Below are 17,707 nucleotides of genomic sequence, written 5' to 3' on the forward strand. Positions count from 1 at the left end.
AGTCTATGGGTCTCTGTGTGGTGAGTCTATGGGTCTCTGTGTAGTGAGTCTGTGGGGCTCTGTGTGGTGAGTCTGTGGGTCTCTGTGTGGTGAGTCTGTGGGTCTCTGTGTGAGTGAGTCTGTGGGTCTCTGTGTGAGTGAGTCTGTGGGTCTTTGTGTGGTGAGTCTGTGGGTCTCTGTGTGGTGAGTCTGTGGGTCTTTGTGTGAGTGAGTCTGTGGGTCTCTGTGTGGTGAGTCTGTGGGTCTCTGTGTGGTGAGTCTGTGGGTCTCTGTGTGGTGAGTCTGTGGGTCTCTGTGTGGTGAGTTTGTGGGTCTCTGTGTGAGTGAGTCTGTGGGTCTCTGTGGTGAGTCTGTGGGTCTCTGTGTGGTGAGTCTGTGGGTCTCTGTGTGGTGAGTCTGTGGGTCTCTGTGTGGTGAGTCTGTGGGTCTCTGTGTGGTGAGTCTGTGGGTCTCTGTGTGGTGAGTCTGTGGGTCTCTGTGTGGTGAGTCTGTGGGTCTCTGTGTGGCGAGTCTGTGGGTCTCTGTGTGGTGAGTCTATGGGTCTCTGTGTGAGTGAGTCTATGGGTCTCTGTGTGGTGAGTCTATGGGTCTTTGTGTGAGTCTGTGGGTCTCTGTGTGGTGAGTCTGTGGGTCTCTGTGTGAGTCTGTGGGTCTCTGTGTGGTGAGTCTGTGGGTCTCTGTGTGGTTAGTCTGTGGGTGTCTGTGTGGTGAGTCTATGGGTCTGCGTGTGGTGAGTCTATGGGTCTGCGTGTGGTGAGTCTATGGGTCTCTGTGTGGTGAGTCTATGGGTCTCTGTGTGGTGAGTCTATGGGTCTCTGTGGTGAGTCTGTGGGTCTCTGTGTGGTGAGTCTGTGGGTCTCTGTGTGGTGAGTCTGTGGGTCTCTGTGTGGTGAGTCTGTGGGTCTCTGTGTGGTGAGTCTGTGGGTCTGTGTGGTGAGTCTATGGGTCTCTGTGTGGTGAGTCTGTGGGTCTCTGTGTCGTGAGTCTGTGTGGTGAGTCTGTGGGTCTGTGTGGTGAGTCTGTGTGGTGAGTCTGTGTGGTGAGTCTGTGTGGTGAGTCTGTGTGGTGAGTCTGTGGGTCTGTGTGGTGAGTCTATGGGTCTGTGTGGTGAGTCTGTGGGTCTCTGTGTGATGAGTCTGTGGGTCTCTGTGTGGTGAGTCTGTGGGTCTCTGTGTCGTGAGTCTGTGTGGTGAGTCTGTGGGTCTGTGTGGTGAGTCTGTGGGTCTGTGTGGTGAGTCTGTGGGTCTGTGTGGTGAGTCTGTGGGTCTGTGTGGTGAGTCTATGGGTCTGTGTGTGGGTGAGTCTATGGGTCTGTGTGTGGGTGAGTCTATGGGTCTCTGTGTGGTGAGTCTATGGGTCTGTGTGGTGAGTCTATGGGTCTGTGTGGTGAGTCTGTGGGTCTGTGTGGTGAGTCTGTGGGTCTGTGTGGTGAGTCTATGGGTCTCTGTGTGGTGAGTCTGTGGGTCTCTGTGTCGTGAGTCTGTGTGGTGAGTCTGTGGGTCTGTGTGGTGAGTCTGTGGGTCTGTGTGGTGAGTCTATGGGTCTGTGTGATGAGTCTGTGGGTCTCTGTGTGATGAGTCTGTGGGTCTCTGTGTCGTGAGTCTGTGTGGTGAGTCTGTGGGTCTGTGTGGTGAGTCTGTGGGTCTGTGTGGTGAGTCTGTGGGTCTGCGTGGTGAGTCTGTGGGTCTGTGTGGTGAGTCTATGGGTCTCTGTGTGGTGAGTCTGTGGGTCTCTGTGTGGGTGAGTCTATGGGTCTGTGTGTGGTGAGTCTATGGGTCTCTGTGTGGTGAGTCTATGGGTCTGTGTGGTGAGTCTATGGGTCTGTGTGGTGAGTCTATGGGTCTGTGTGGTGAGTCTGTGGGTCTGTGTGGTGAGTCTATGGGTCTCTGTGTGGTGAGTCTATGGGTCGGTGTGGTGAGTCTATGGGTCTGTGGGTCTCTGTGTGGTGAGTCTGTTGGTCTGTGTGGTGAGTCTATGGGTCTGTGTGGTGAGTCTGTGGGTCTGTGTGGTGAGTCTGTGGGTCTGTGTGGTGAGTCTGTGGGTCTGTGTGGTGAGTCTGTGGGTCTGTGTGGTGAGTCTGTGGGTCTGTGTGGTGAGTCTGTGGGTCTGTGTGGTGAGTCTATGGGTCTGTGTGTGGGTGAGTCTATGGGTCTGTGTGTGGTGAGTCTATGGGTCTCTGTGTGGTGAGTCTATGGGTCTGTGTGGTGAGTCTATGGGTCTGTGTGGTGAGTCTGTGTGTGGTGAGTCTGTGGGTCTGTGTGGTGAGTCTATGGGTCTCTGTGTGGTGAGTCTATGGGTCTGTGTGGTGAGTCTATGGGTCTGTGTGGTGAGTCTGTGGGTCTGTGTGGTGAGTCTGTGGGTCTGTGTGGTGAGTCTATGGGTCTGTGTGGTGAGTCTATGGGTCTGTGTGTGGTGAGTCTGTGGGTCTGTGTGTGGTGAGTCTATGGGTCTCTGTGCGGTGAGTCTGTGGGTCTGTGTGGTGAGTCTATGGGTCTGTGTGGTGAGTCTATGGGTCTCTGTGTGGTGAGTCTATGGGTCTGTGTGGTGAGTCTATGGGTCTGTGTGGTGAGTCTGTGGGTCTCTGTGTGGTGAGTCTGTTGGTCTGTGTGGTGAGTCTATGGGTCTGTGTGGTGAGTCTGTGGGTCTGTGTGTGGTGAGTCTATGGGTCTCTGTGCGGTGAGTCTATGGGTCTCTGTGCGGTGAGTCTATGGGTCTCTGTGCGGTGAGTCTGTGGGTCTGTGTGGTGAGTCTATGGGTCTGTGTGGTGAGTCTGTGGGTCTGTGTGGTGAGTCTATGGGTCTGTGTGTGGTGAGTCTATGGGTCTGTGTGTGGCGAGTCTATGGGTTTCTGTTTGGTGAGTCTATGGTTCTGTGTGGTGAATCTATGGGTCTCTGTGTGGTGAGTCTATGGGTCTGTGTGGTGAGTCTGTGGGTCTCTGTGTGGTGAGTCTGTGGGTCTCTGTGTGCTGAGTCTGTGGGTTTCTGTGTGGTGAGTCTATGGGTTTCTGTGTGGTGAGTCTGTGGGTCTCTGTATGGTGAGTCTGTGGGTCTCTGTGTGGTGAGTCTGTGGGTCTCTGTGTGGTGGTCGTGAGTCTGTGGGTCTCTGTGTGGTGGTCGTGAGTCTGTGGGTCTCTGTGTGGTGGTTGTGAGTCTGTGGGTCTGTGTGGTTGTGAGTCTCTGTGTGGTTGTGAGTCTGTGGGTCTCTGTGTGGTGGTTGTGAGTGTGGGTCTCTGTGTGTGTGGTGAGTCTGTGGGTCTCTGTGTGGTGGTGAGTCTGTGTCTGTGTGGTGGTGAGTCTATGGGTCTCTGTGTGGTGGTGAGTCTATGGGTCTCTGTGTGGTGGTGAGTCTGTGGGTCTCTGTGTGGTGGTGAGTCTGTGGGTCTCTGTGTGGTGGTTGTGAGTCTGTGGGTCTCTGTGTGTTTGTGAGTCTGTGGGTCTCTGTGTGGTGGTGAGTCTGTGGGTCTCTGTGTGGTTGTGAGTCTGTGGGTCTCTGTGTGGTGGTGAGTCTGTAGGTCTGTGTGGTTGTGAGTCTGTGGGTGTCTGTGTGGTGGTGAGTCTATGTCTGTGTGGTGGTGAGTCTATGGCTCTCTGTGTGGTGGTGAGTCTATGGGTCTCTGTGTGGTGGTGAGTCTGTGGGTCTCTGTGTGGTTGTGAGTCTGTGGGTCTCTGTGTGTTTGTGAGTCTGTGGGTCTCTGTGTGGTGGTGAGTCTGTGGGTCTCTGTGTGTTTGTGAGTCTGTGGGTCTCTGCGTGGTGGTTGTGAGTCTGTGGGTCTGTGTGGTTGTGAGTCTCTGTGTGTTTGCGAGTCTGTGGGTCTGTGTGGTGGTCGTGAGTCTGTGGGTCTCTGTGTGTTTGGCCTGCTAACAAAACCCACGGTGATCATCAGTATCTGTGACGCGTCCATGAAAACCACCACCACCGCCACCACCACCCACCCACCCACACACTGAAATTCTCAGAGAATGAGAGAGAATGAGAGACAGGGCCCCAGGGTTCGAACCCATGTGTCCTCCTCTCGAGCGTCTCCGACGGACCCACACCACCCTGGCGTCGACCAACAAGTAACAACAACAACAACAGGACAACAACAACAACAACAGCCCAAGGTTTGTAGTAGCGGGCCCTCCCGACCGCCTTTGTCTCTCCTAGTCGAAATTTGGGGCATGAGGCAATCGCTATTAACCGCCATGTTAAATCACCACCACCACCACCACCTAAATCACCAACTTAATTCCCACAACTACCATCTTAACCACCACCTTAACCACTACCACCACCACCATCACCATGTTAACCACCACTATCATCAGCACATCTTAACCACCACCATTTTAACCACAACCAAAACCATCGTAATGCATTACCACCACCACTACCATCACCACTATCACCACCTTAACCACTGCCACCACCGTAAACACCACCACCACCATAAATCATTAACCACAACCACCACGTTAACCACCACCACCACCACCACAACCTGGCCAAGTGAGTGAGAGCTTGAAAGTTCAACTCCCGCCTGTGTTGGTGGTGGTGCTGGTGGTGGCGGCGGAGGCTGCGCTCGTAACCAACAGCTGCTGCTCCGGTTGTTGTTGTTGTGGTGGTTGTGGTGGTGGTGGTGGTTGTGCTGACGCTACAACCACCAGCTGCTGTTGCTGTTGTTGTGTTGTTGGCGCGTTTGCGTTAGTTGTCCACATGTCCTGCTGCTGCTGCTGGTGGTTGTTGTGTTGTTGCTGCTGTTGTTGTTGTTGCTGGTGGTGGTGGTGGTGGTAGGGCAGCGAGTAGTAGACTGTTCCCGTTGGGGAGGTCACAGGTCCGCCACCGCCCCCAAGAAGTGTCGTCCCGGTGGGGAGACACGCCGTGGACGAGGTGGACGAGGTGGACGACGTTGAGGGGTCCAGCAACATGAAGGCATTGGGGGGGGGGCCTGCAATGAGGGAGGGAGGGGTGGGGAGGGGGGCAGGGTTACGGGCAGACACAGACACCCGCTCGCTCGCCTAGACACCCACTGGCCCAGACACCCACTGGCCCAGACACCCACTGGCCCAGACACCCACTGGCCCAGACACCCACTGGCCCAGACACCCACTGGCCCAGACACCCACTCGCCCAGACACCCACTCGCCCAGACACCCACTGGCCCAGACACCCACTCGCCTAGACACCCACTCGCTCGCTTAGACACCCACTCGCCTAGCCACTCACTGGCTCGCCCAGACACCCACTCGCCTAGACACCCACTCGCCCAGACACCCACTCGCCCAGACACCCACTCGCCCAGACACCCACTGGCCCAGACACCCACTGGCCCAGACACCCACTCGCCCAGTCACCCACTCGCCTAGACACCCACTCGCCCAGACACCCACTGGCCCAGACACCCACTCGCCCAGTCACCCACTCGCCTAGACACCCACTGGCCCAGACACCCACTCGCCCAGACACCCACTCGCCCAGACACCCACTCGCCTAGACACCAACTCGCCCAGCCACCCACTCGCCTAGACACCCACTCGCCCAGCCACCCACTCGACTAGACACCCACTCGCCCAGCCACCCACTGCCCCAGACACCCACTGGTTCGCATAGACACCCACTCGCTTAGACACCCACTCGCCCAGTCACCCACTCGCCCAGCCACCCACTCGCCCAGCCACCCACTCGCCCAGACACCCACTGGCTCGCCTAGACACCCACTCGCTTAGACACCCACTCGCCTAGACACCCACTGGCTCGCCTAGACACCCACTGGCTCGCCTAGACACCCACTCGCCCAGACACCCACTCGCCCAGACACCCACTGGCCCAGACACCCACTGGCTCGCCTAGACACCCACTCGCCCAGCCACTCACTCGCCCAGCCACCCACTCGCCCAGCCACCCACTCGCCCAGTCACCCACTCGCCCAGCCACTCACTCGCCCAGCCACCCACTCGCCTAGTCACCCACTCGCCCAGCCACCCACTCGCCCAGACACCCACTGGCCCAGACACCCACTCGCCCAGACACCCACTCGCCCAGCCACCCACTCGCCCAGGCACCCACTCGCCCAGACACCCACTCGCCTAGACACCCACTCGCCTAGACACCCACTCGCCTAGACACCCACTGGCCCAGACACCCACTGGCCCAGACACCCACTGGCCCAGACACCCACTGGCCCAGACACCCACTCGCCCAGACACCCACTCGCCCAGCCACCCACTCGCCCAGCCACCCACTCGCCCTGGCACCCACTCGCCCAGACACCCACTCGCCCAGCCACCCACTTGCCCAGTCACCCACTCACCCAGTCACCCACTCGCCCAGACACCCACTCGCCTAGTCACCCACTCGCCCAGCCACCCACTCGCCCAGACACCCACTGGCCCAGCCACCCACTCGCCCAGGCACCCACTCGCCCAGGCACCCACTCGCCCAGCCACCCACTCGCCCAGTCACCCACTCGCCCAGGCACCCACTCGCCCAGCCACCCACTCGCCCAGCCACCCACTCGCCCAGCCACCCACTCGCCCAGCCACCCACTCGCCCAGCCACCCACTTGCCCAGCCACCCACTCGCCCAGTCACCCACTGGCCCAGACACCCACTCGCCTAGTCACCCACTCGTCTAGACACCCACTCGCCTAGACACCCACTGGCCCAGCCACCCACTCGCCCAGGCACCCACTCGCCCAGACACCCACTCGCCCAGACACCCACTCACCCAGTCACCCACTCGCCCAGACACCCACTCGCCCAGCCACCCACTTGCCCAGTCACCCACTCACCCAGTCACCCACTCGCCCAGACACCCACTCGCCTAGTCACCCACTCGCCCAGCCACCCACTCGCCCAGTCACCCACTCGCCCAGACACCCACTCGCCTAGTCACCCACTCGCCCAGCCACCCACTCGCCCAGACACCCACTGGCCCAGCCACCCACTCGCCCAGGCACCCACTCGCCCAGACACCCACTAGCCCAGCCACCCACTGGCCCAGCCACCTGCTCGCCTACCTAACCACCCACCCATCAAATCCACTGACCCACCTACCAACCCATCATCCATGCACCCACCCACCCACCCACCACCCACCCACCACCCACCCACCACCCACCACCCACCCACCCACCACCCACCCACCCACCCCACCACTCACCTCCATCCATCACCAGCCCCTCCTCGGTACCCGCCGCTCCGTCGCCGTGGTAACGCGACGACGACACAGACGAAGCCGTCGCCATCATCACGCCCCCCCCCACTCCTCCCCCCCCGCCCCCCCCGCCCGGAGGCCCCCCCCCCCCGTAGAAGTGTGGGGAGGGGCCACTCTGGGCGTAGTATCCCTGCGTGGGGCCCAACATCCCAGCACCACCACCACCGCCACCACCACCACCACCACCGCCGCCACCACCACCACCACAATCCGCCACAATCCCATACATTGCCTGCTGCTGCTGCTGCTGCTGCATGGGGTCATAGTAGGAGGGGTGATGAGGTGGTGACGAGGTGAAGAGGTATCCACCACCACCACCACCTGCACCACCACCTGCACCACCACCACCACCACCTGCACCACCACCAGCAGCAGCAGGAGGAGAAGGAGCAGCGATGTAATGGTGTGGAGGCGGTGCAGGTGGTGGTGGCGCCATGTGGTGAGGATGATGGTGAGCGGGTTGGTAAGGGAGAGGTTGGTGGTGGTGGTGGTGGTGAGGAGGGAGGTGGTGGTGGTGGTGGTGAGGAGGGGGGTGAGGAGCAGCTGTGGCGTGGAAGGGTTCCGCCACGGGGATGAATTGGGATGGAGCGCTGTAGAGCGGAGTCTGCCAGTAGCGGGCCTGGTGCCAGTACTGCGGGGTGGGGGGGTGGGGGGGGGGGCAGAGGGGGGGGGGCAGAGGGGGGGGGTCAGGGGGGGGAGGGGGTCAGAGGGGGAGGGGGTCAGAGGGGGAAGGGGTCAAAGTTTAAAGTTGGTTCTGCGTGACCAACTTTAAAGCGGTCAGTCTCGTTATGAATGAATGCGTGGGGTGTGGTGGGTCAGTGGGTGGACGGGTGGGTGAGTGAGTGGGTGAGTGGGTAGGTGGGCGAGTGGGTGAGTGGGTAGGTGGGTAGGTGGGCGAGTGGGCGAGTGAGCGAGTGGGTGAGTGGGTAGGTGGGCGAGTGGGTGAGTGGGTGAGTGGGTAGGTGGGTGAGTGGGTAGGTGGGCGAGTGGATGAGTTGGTAGGTGGGTAGGTGGGCGAGTGGGTGAGTGGGTAGGTGGGCGAGTGGGTGAGTGGGTGAGTGGGTAGGTGGGTGAGTGGGTAGGTGGGTGAGTGGGTGAGTGGGTAGGTGGGTGAGTGGGTAGGTGGGCGAGTGGGTGTGTGGGTAGTTGGGCGATTGAGTGAGCGGGCGAGTGAGTGGGCGAGTAGGCGGGCGAGTGGGTGGGCGGGCGAGCGAGTGGGTGGGATGGGCGAGCGGGCGGGCGGGCGAGTGAGTGAGCGGGCGAGTGGGTGGGCGAGTGGGTGGGCGAGTGGGTGGGTGGGCGAGTGGGTGGGCGAGTGGGTGGGTGAGTGGGTGGGTGGGCGAGTGGGTGGGCGAGCGGGTGGGTGGGCGAGTGGGTGGGCGGGCGAGCGAGTGGGTGGGATGGGCGAGCGGGCGGGCGGGCGAGTGAGTGAGCGGGCGAGTGGGTGGGCGAGTGGGTGGGCGAGTGGGTGGGTGGGCGAGTGGGTGGGTGGGCGAGTGGGTGGGTGGGCGAGTGGGTGGGCGAGTGGGTGGGCGAGTGGGTGGGCGAGTGGGTGGGCGAGTGGGTGGGCGGGCGAGTGGGTGGGCGAGTGGGTGGGCGAGTGGGTGGGTGGGCGAGTGGGTGGGCGAGTGGGTGGGTGGGCGAGTGGGTGGGCGAGTGGGTGGGCGAGTGGGTGGGTGGGCGAGTGGGTGGGTGGGCGAGTGGGTGGGCGAGCGAGTGAGCGAGCGAGTAAGCGGGTGAGTGAGCGTGGCGTTGTGTACCTGGATACCCAGATTGTAGAAGAGCTGTAGAAGCTTCTTGTCTGCGAGCAGGAGAGAGTTGGCGTGCCACGCACACAGACCGGGGGGGGGGGGGGGGGGGGTGGTGGGGGGGGGGGTCACGGGCACACGATAACCCGGGGGGGTCATTAGGTAGGGTGCTGTGGGTGTAGTTGTTGATGTTGTGGGTGTTTGTCGTTGTTGATGTTGTTGTGGGTGTTTGTCGTTGTTGTTGTTGTTGTGGGTGTTTGTCGTTGTTGTTGTTGTTGATGTTGTGGGTGTTTGTCGTTGTTGTTGTTGTTGTGGGTGTTTGTCGTTGTTGTTGTTGTTGTTGTTGTTGTTGTTGATGTTGTGGGTGTTTGTCGTTGTTGATGTTGTTGATGTTGTGGGTGTTTGTCGTTGTTGTTGTTGTTGTGGGTGTTTGTCGTTGTTGTTGTTGTTGATGTTGTGGGTGTTTGTCGTTGTTGTTGATGTTGTGGGTGTTTGTCGTTGTTGTTGTTGTTGTGGGTGTTTGTCGTTGTTGTTGTTGTTGATGTTGTGGGTGTTTGTCGTTGTTGTTGTTGTTGTGGGTGTTTGTCGTTGTTGTTGTTGTTGTTGATGTTGTGGGTGTTTGTCGTTGTTGTTGTTGTTGATGTTGTGGGTGTTTGTCGTTGTTGTTGTTGTTGATGTTGTGGGTGTTTGTCGTTGTTGTTGTTGTTGTGGGTGTTTGTCGTTGTTGTTGTTGTTGTTGATGTTGTGGGTGTTTGTCGTTGTTGTTGTTGTTGTGGGTGTTTGTCGTTGTTGTTGTTGTTGTTGATGTTGTGGGTGTTTGTCGTTGTTGTTGTTGTTGTTTACCTTGGGGGAGGTCTCCCCCCGTGGGGTCCAGGGAGATGGGGGGCAAGGTGCCCCCCACGGTTCCCTCGGCTCCCTCGAGCACCAGGAAGGGAGGCGCGGCCAACACCAGCGCTACACACACACAGATTACACAGAGATTCATACACACACAGATCACACACACACACAGATTCATACACACACACAGATTCATACACACACAGATTCATACACACACAGATCACACACACACACAGATTCATACACACACACAGATTACACACACAGATTACACACACACACACACAGATTACACACACACACAGATTAATACACACACAGATTACACACACACACACAGATTACACACACACACACACAGATTACACACACACACAGATTACACACACACAGATTCATACACACACACAGATTACACACACAAACACAGATTCATACACACACACACACAGATTACACACACACACACACAGATTACACACACACACAGATTCATACACACACACAGATTACACACACACACAGATTACACACACACACAGATTACACACACACACACACAGATTACACACACACACACAGATTACACACACACACACAGATCACACACACACACAGATTCATACACACACACAGATTCATACACACACAGATTCATACACACACAGATCACACACACACACAGATTCATACACACACACAGATTACACACACAGATTACACACACACACACACAGATTACACACACACACAGATTAATACACACACAGATTACACACACACACACAGATTACACACACACACACACAGATTACACACACACACAGATTACACACACACAGATTCATACACACACACAGATTACACACACAAACACAGATTCATACACACACACACACAGATTACACACACACACACACAGATTACACACACACACAGATTCATACACACACACAGATTACACACACACACAGATTACACACACACACAGATTACACACACACACACACAGATTACACACACACACACAGATTACACACACACACAGATTCATACACACACACAGATTCATACACACACACAGATTCATACACACACAGATTCATACACACACAGATTCATACACACAGATTCATACACACACACAGATTAATACACACACACAGATTACACACACACACACAGATTACACACACACACACACAGATTACACACACACACACAGATTCATACACACACACAGATTACACACACAGATTCATACACACACAGATTACACACACACAGATTAATACACACACAGATTAATACACACACACACACAGATTACACACACACACACAGATTACACACACACACACAGATTACACACACACACACAGATTACACACACAGATTCATACACACACACAGATTCATACACACACAGATTCATACACACACAGATTACACACACACACACAGATTACACACACACAGATTCATACACACACAGATTACACACACAGATTCATACACACACAGATTACACACACACACAGATTAATACACACACAGATTAATACACACACAGATTAATACACACACACACACACAGATTACACACACACACAGATTACTACACACACACACAGATTCATACACACACACAGATTACACAGATTCATACACACACAGATTAATACACACACAGATTACACACACACACAGATTCATACACACACAGATTCATACACACACACAGATTACACACACACAGATTACACACACACACAGATTACACACACACAGATTACACACACACACAGATTACACACACACACACAGATTACACACACACAGATTCATACACACACAGATTACACACACACACAGATTACACACACACACAGATTCATACACACACACAGATTCATACACACACAGATTACACACAGAGATTCATACACACACACACAAATTCATACACACACACAGATTCACACACACACAGATTCACACACACACACATTCATACACACACACATTCATACACACACATTCATACACACAAACACAGATTATATATATACACACACACAGAATATATACACACACAGATTATATATACACACACAGATTCACACACACACAGATTCACACACACACACAGATTCACACACACACACACACACACAGATTCACACACACACACAGATTCACACACACACACAGATTCACACACACACACAGATTCATACACACACACAGATTACACACACACAGATTCACACACACACAGATTCACACACACACACAGATTCACACACACACACAGATTCACACACACACACACACACAGATTCATACACACACAGATTACACAGAGATTCATACACACACACACAGATTCACACACACACACATTCATACACACACACACATTCATACACACACACACATTCATACACACAAACACAGATTATATATACACACAGATTATATACACACAGAATATATACACACACAGATTATATATACACACACACACAGATTCACATACACACACACACAGATTCACACACACACACACAGATTCACACACACACAGATTCACATACACACAGATTCACACACACACAGATTCACACACACACACACACAGATTCACACACACACACACAGATTCACACACACACACACAGATTCACACACACACACACACACACAGATTCACACACACACACACACAGATTCACACACACACACAGATTCACACACACAGATTCACACACACACACAGATTCACACAAACAGATGCACACACACACACAGATTCACACAAACAGATTCACACAAACAGATTCACACACACACAGATTCACACACACACAGACTCACACACACAGATTATATACACGCACACAGATTATACACACGCACACAGATTACACACAAAGATTACACACACACAGATTATACACACACACACAGATTATACACACACACACAGATTATACACACACACACAGATTATACACACACACACAGATTATACACACACACACAGATTATACACACACACACAGATTACACACACACACACAGATTACACACACACACACAGATTACACACACACACACAGATTACACACACACACACAGATTACACACACACACACACAGATTACACACACACACACACAGATTACACACACAGACACACACAGATTACACACACACACAGATTACACACACACACAGATCATATACACACACAGATTACACACACACACACACAGATTACATACACACAGATTACACACACACACACAGATTACACACACACAGATTACACACACACACACACAGATTACACACACACAGACACACACAGATTACACACACACACAGATTACACACACACACAGATTACACACACACACACAGATTACACACACACACACACACACAGATTACACACACACACAGATTACACACACAGATTACACACACACACAGATTACACACACAGATTACACACACACACAGAGATTACACACACACACAGATTACACACACAGATTACACACACACACACAGATTACACACACACACACAGATTACACACACACAGACACACAGACACACACACACAGACACACACACAGACACCAGCCCCAAGGTAGCCTTTAGGCAGGGGGGAGGGGGGGGGTAGGGGTTGTTGGGGGCAAGTGCTCTTCACAATGAGCAGCAGCTTGTCCAGCAGTGGTGGTGTAGTAGTGGTGGTGGTGGTGTAGCGGTGGTGGTGTAGTAGTGGTGGTGGTGGTGGTGTAGTAGTGGTGGTGGTGGTGTAGTGGTGGTGTAGTAGTGGTGGTGGTGGTGTAGTGGTGGTGTAGTGGTGGTGGTGGTGGTGTAGTAGTGGTGGTGGTGGTGTAGCGGTGGTGGTGTAGTAGTGGTGGTGGTGGTGTAGCAATGGTGGTGTAGTAGTGGTGGTGGTGGTGTAGCGGTGGTGGTGTAGTAGTGGTGGTGTAGTAGTGGTGGTGGTGTAGCGGTGGTGGTGTAGTAGTGGTGGTGGTGGTGTAGTGGTGGTGGTGTAGTAGTGGTGTAGTAGTGGTGGTGGTGTAGTAGTGGTGGTGGTGTAGTAGTGGTGTGGTGGTGTAGCGGTGGTGGTGTAGTAGTGGTGGTGGTGGTGTAGTGGTGGTGGTGTAGTAGTGGTGTAGTAGTGGTGGTGGTGGTGTAGCGGTGGTGGTGTAGTAGTGGTGGTGGTGTAGTAGTGGTGGTGGTGGTGTAGCGGTGGTGGTGTAGTAGTGGTGGTGGTGGTGTAGTGGTGGTGGTGTAGTAGTGGTGTAGTAGTGGTGGTGGTGGTGTAGCGGTGGTGGTGTAGTAGTGGTGGTAGTGTAGTAGTGGTGGTGGTGGTGTAGTGGTGGTGTAGTAGTGGTGGTGGTGTAGTGGTGGTGTAGTAGTGGTGGTGTAGCGGTGGTGGTGTAGTAGTGGTGGTGGTGGTGTAGTGGTGGTGGTGTAGTAGTGGTGGTGGTGTAGTGGTGGTGTAGCGGTGGTGGTGTAGCAGTGGTGGTGGTGTAGTAGTGGTGGTGGTGGTGTAGCGGTGGTGGTGGTGTAGCGGTGGTGGTGTAGTAGTGGTGGTGTAGTAGTGGTGGTGGTGGTGTAGCGGTGGTGGTGTAGTAGTGGTGGTGGTGGTGTAGCGGTGGTGGTGTAGTAGTGGTGGTGGTGTAGCGGTGGTGGTGTAGCGGTGGTGGTGTAGTAGTGGTGGTGGTGGTGTAGCGGTGGTGGTGTAGTAGTGGTGGTGGTGTAGCGGTGGTGTAGTAGTGGTGGTGGTGTAGCGGTGGTGGTGTAGTAGTGGTGGTGGTGGTGTAGTGGTGGTGGTGTAGCGGTGAACATCGCCACTGGGGAGAGACAAAGGCGGCCGGGCGTGGTGGTGCTGGCCACCCACCCCCTCTGCGTCTGCCACAGTGCCGGTAGCCTTCACAGGTAGCGCTGCTGCTGACAGCACTTGCCCCTAAAGCTCTGTTAGAGGCTACACGGGGGACCTTTGTATTTGTGTTGGTGGTGGTGGTGGTGGCGTTCACCAACCGCTTAGCCCCCCACTCACTCACACAGGACCTCATCACCACCACCACCACTTCCCCTACCACCACCACTTCCCCTACCACCACCACCACCACCCCTACCACCACCACCACTACCACCACCATCACCACCGCCCCTACCACCACCACTTCTACCCCTACCCCATCACTACCACCTCCACCAACACCACCATCACTTCTACCACCACCACCACCACTTCTACCACCACCACCACCACCACTTCTACCACCACCACCACCACTTCTACCAACACCACCACCACCATCACTTCTACCAACACCACCACCACTTCTACCAACACCACCACCACCATCACTTCTACCACCACCACCACCACCATCACTTCCACCAACACCACCATCACTTCTACCACCACCACCACCACCACTTCTACCACCACCACCACCATCACTTCTACCACCACCACCATCACTTCTACCACCACCACCACCACCACTTCTACCACCACCACCACCACCACTTCTACCACCACCACCACCATCACTTCTACCACCACCACCATCACTTCTACCACCACCACCACCATCACTTCTACCACCACCACCACCATCACTTCTACCACCACCACCACCATCACTTCTACCACCACCACCACCACCACCACCACCTCCTGCACCCCCTCGCCCTCTTACAGAACCCCCCCCCCCACCTCCTCGGATAGACTCGGCCCCCGGCCTGCTAACGTAGAGTGGCTACCCTGGCGGGGGACACGTAGGCGGTGGGGTGGGCCGGCGCTGACGTCATCACGCCCGATGACATCACAATGCCCGGTCTCATCCCCGTCAGCCCATTGGTCGAAGAGAAGGACTGTGCATCAGCAGGATTTATACAGCATCATCATCAGCATCATCAGCATCAGCAGCATCAGCAGCAGCATCATCAGCATCAGCAGCATCAGCAGCAGCATCAGCAGCAGCATCAGCAGCAGCATCATCATCAGCATCATCAGCAACAGCATCATCATCATCATCAGCAGCATCATCATCAGCAGCAGCAACATCATCATCATCATCAGCAGCAACATCATCATCATCATCAGCAGCATCATCATCATCAGCAGCAACATCATCATCATCAGCAGCATCATCAGCAGCATCATCATCATCAGCAGCAGCATCATCATCAGCATCATCATCAGCAGCAGCAACATCATCATCAGCAGCAGCATCAGCACTACCATCGTGAAGATCATCATCAGCATAGAGAAAATCATCATCATCATCATCAGCAGCATCATCATCATCAGCATCATCAGCAGCAGCAGCAGCAACATCATCATCAGCAGCAGCATCAGCACTACCATCGTGAAGATCATCATCAGCATAGAGAAAATCATCATCATCATCAGCCCCTATGGAGGGAGGGGTGCAGGGGGGGGAGGGGGCAGGGGGGGAGGGGGCAGGGGGGAGGGGGGCAGGGGGGGAGGGGAATGGAAGGGGCGCCAGGGGGGTGGTGGGAGGGGCGCCAGGGGGGGGGATGGGAGGGGGTGGGAGGGGCGCAAGGGGGGGTGGTGGGAGGGGGTGGGAGGGGCGCAAGGGGGGGTGGTGGGAGGGGCGCCAGGCGGGGGAGTGGGAGGGGCGCCGGGGGTGGGAGGGGGTGGGAGGGGCGCCAGGGGTGGGGGTGGGAGGGCGCCAGGGGTGAAGGATGGGAGGGGCGCCAGGGGTGGGAGGGGATGGGAGGGGCGCCAGGGGGGGGTGGTGGGAGGGGCGCCAGGGGTGGGAGGGGGTGGGAGGGGCGCCAGGGGGGGGTGGGAGGGGGCACCGGGGGTGGGAGGGGGTGGGAGGGGCGCCAGGGGTGGGGGATGGGAGGGGCGCCAGGGGTGGGAGGGGGTGGGAGGGGCGCCAGGGGGGGGTGGGAGGGGCACCGGGGGTGGGAGGGGGTGGGAGGGTGCGCCAGGGGTGGGAGGGGGAGTGGGAGGGGCGCCAGGGGTGGGAGGGGTGGTGGTGGGAGGGGCGCCAGGGGTGGGGGGCGTGGCGTGGTGGTTGTGGTGGTGACGTCACCTGTGTTGCCAGGTTGTTGTTGTTGTTGTTGGCAGCCCCTAGGGAGCAGTTGGGCTGTTGCTGCTGCTGCTGCTGTAGGAGTTGGAGGTGGTGGAGTTGTTGTTGTTGTTGGTTGTGGTGGTGGTGGTTGTTGTTGTTGTGGTTGTTGTTGTTGTTGTCCACCCCACCGTTGTCCAGCAGCTCCAGAGAGCAGGCGCCCACCCCTCCCTACGGCAACAAAAGACAAAGGTCCCCCGTGTAGCCTCCAACAGACTCTAGGGGCAAGTGCAGTGAGTAGCAGCAGGAGGAGGTCACGTGACAGAACCAGCAGGCGCCATGGGTTTGACTGCTGCTGTGCCAGGCTAGGTGCATGAGGAGGAGGAGGTCACGTGACAGACCCAGCAGGTGCCACGGGTTTGTACTGCTGTGCCAGGCTAGGTGCATGAGGAGGAGGAGGTCACGGGATAGACCCAGCAGGTGCCATGGGTTTGTACTGCTGTGCCAGGCTAGGTGCATGAGGAGGTGGTGACGGGACAGACCCAGCAGGTGCCATGGGTTGACTGCTGTGCCAGGCTAGGTGCAGGAGGCAGGAGGTCACGTGACAGACCCTGCAGGTGCCATGGGTTTGACTGCTGCTGTGCCAGGCTAGGTGCAGGAGGAGGAGATCACGTGACAGACCCAGCAGGCGCCATGGGTTTGTACTGCTGTGCCAGGCTAGGTGCATGAGGAGGTCACGGGACAGACCCAGCAGGTGCCATGGGTTTGACTGCTGTGCCAGGCTAGGTGCATGAGGAGGAGGAGGTCACGGGATAGACCCAGCAGGTGCCATGGGTT

General features: G+C 55.9%; 1 protein-coding gene and 1 long non-coding RNA gene across 2 annotated transcripts in view; both read right to left on the reverse strand.

The window, feature by feature from the left end:
- The window catches only part of LOC116937145 (uncharacterized), a 41,372-nt gene extending 34,147 nt beyond the window's left edge, over positions 1–7,225 (reverse strand). The window contains exons 1-2 of the mRNA XM_076064089.1: positions 7,141–7,225; positions 4,812–4,927 (exon numbers count right to left, since the gene is read on the reverse strand). Of these exons, the coding sequence (XP_075920204.1) occupies positions 4,812–4,927; positions 7,141–7,225 (201 nt within the window). The remainder of the gene's footprint in view (positions 1–4,811; positions 4,928–7,140) is intronic.
- Positions 7,226–7,299: 74 nt separating this feature from the next.
- LOC142923154 (uncharacterized) lies at positions 7,300–9,915 on the reverse strand. Its single transcript, XR_012940562.1, has 3 exons — positions 9,786–9,915; positions 8,955–8,995; positions 7,300–7,825 (listed from the first exon to the last, which is right to left on the reverse strand). It is a non-coding gene; the product is annotated as an uncharacterized LOC142923154 (long non-coding RNA).
- Positions 9,916–17,707: the final 7,792 nt, after the last annotated feature.

The sequence above is a fragment of the Petromyzon marinus genome, unplaced genomic scaffold (assembly GCF_048934315.1).
Source record: "Petromyzon marinus isolate PM22_M1 ecotype Great Lakes invasive population unplaced genomic scaffold, UKy_Petmar_22M1.pri1.0 PM_Scaffold_305, whole genome shotgun sequence".
Classification (NCBI taxonomy): Eukaryota; Metazoa; Chordata; class Hyperoartia; order Petromyzontiformes; family Petromyzontidae; genus Petromyzon; species Petromyzon marinus.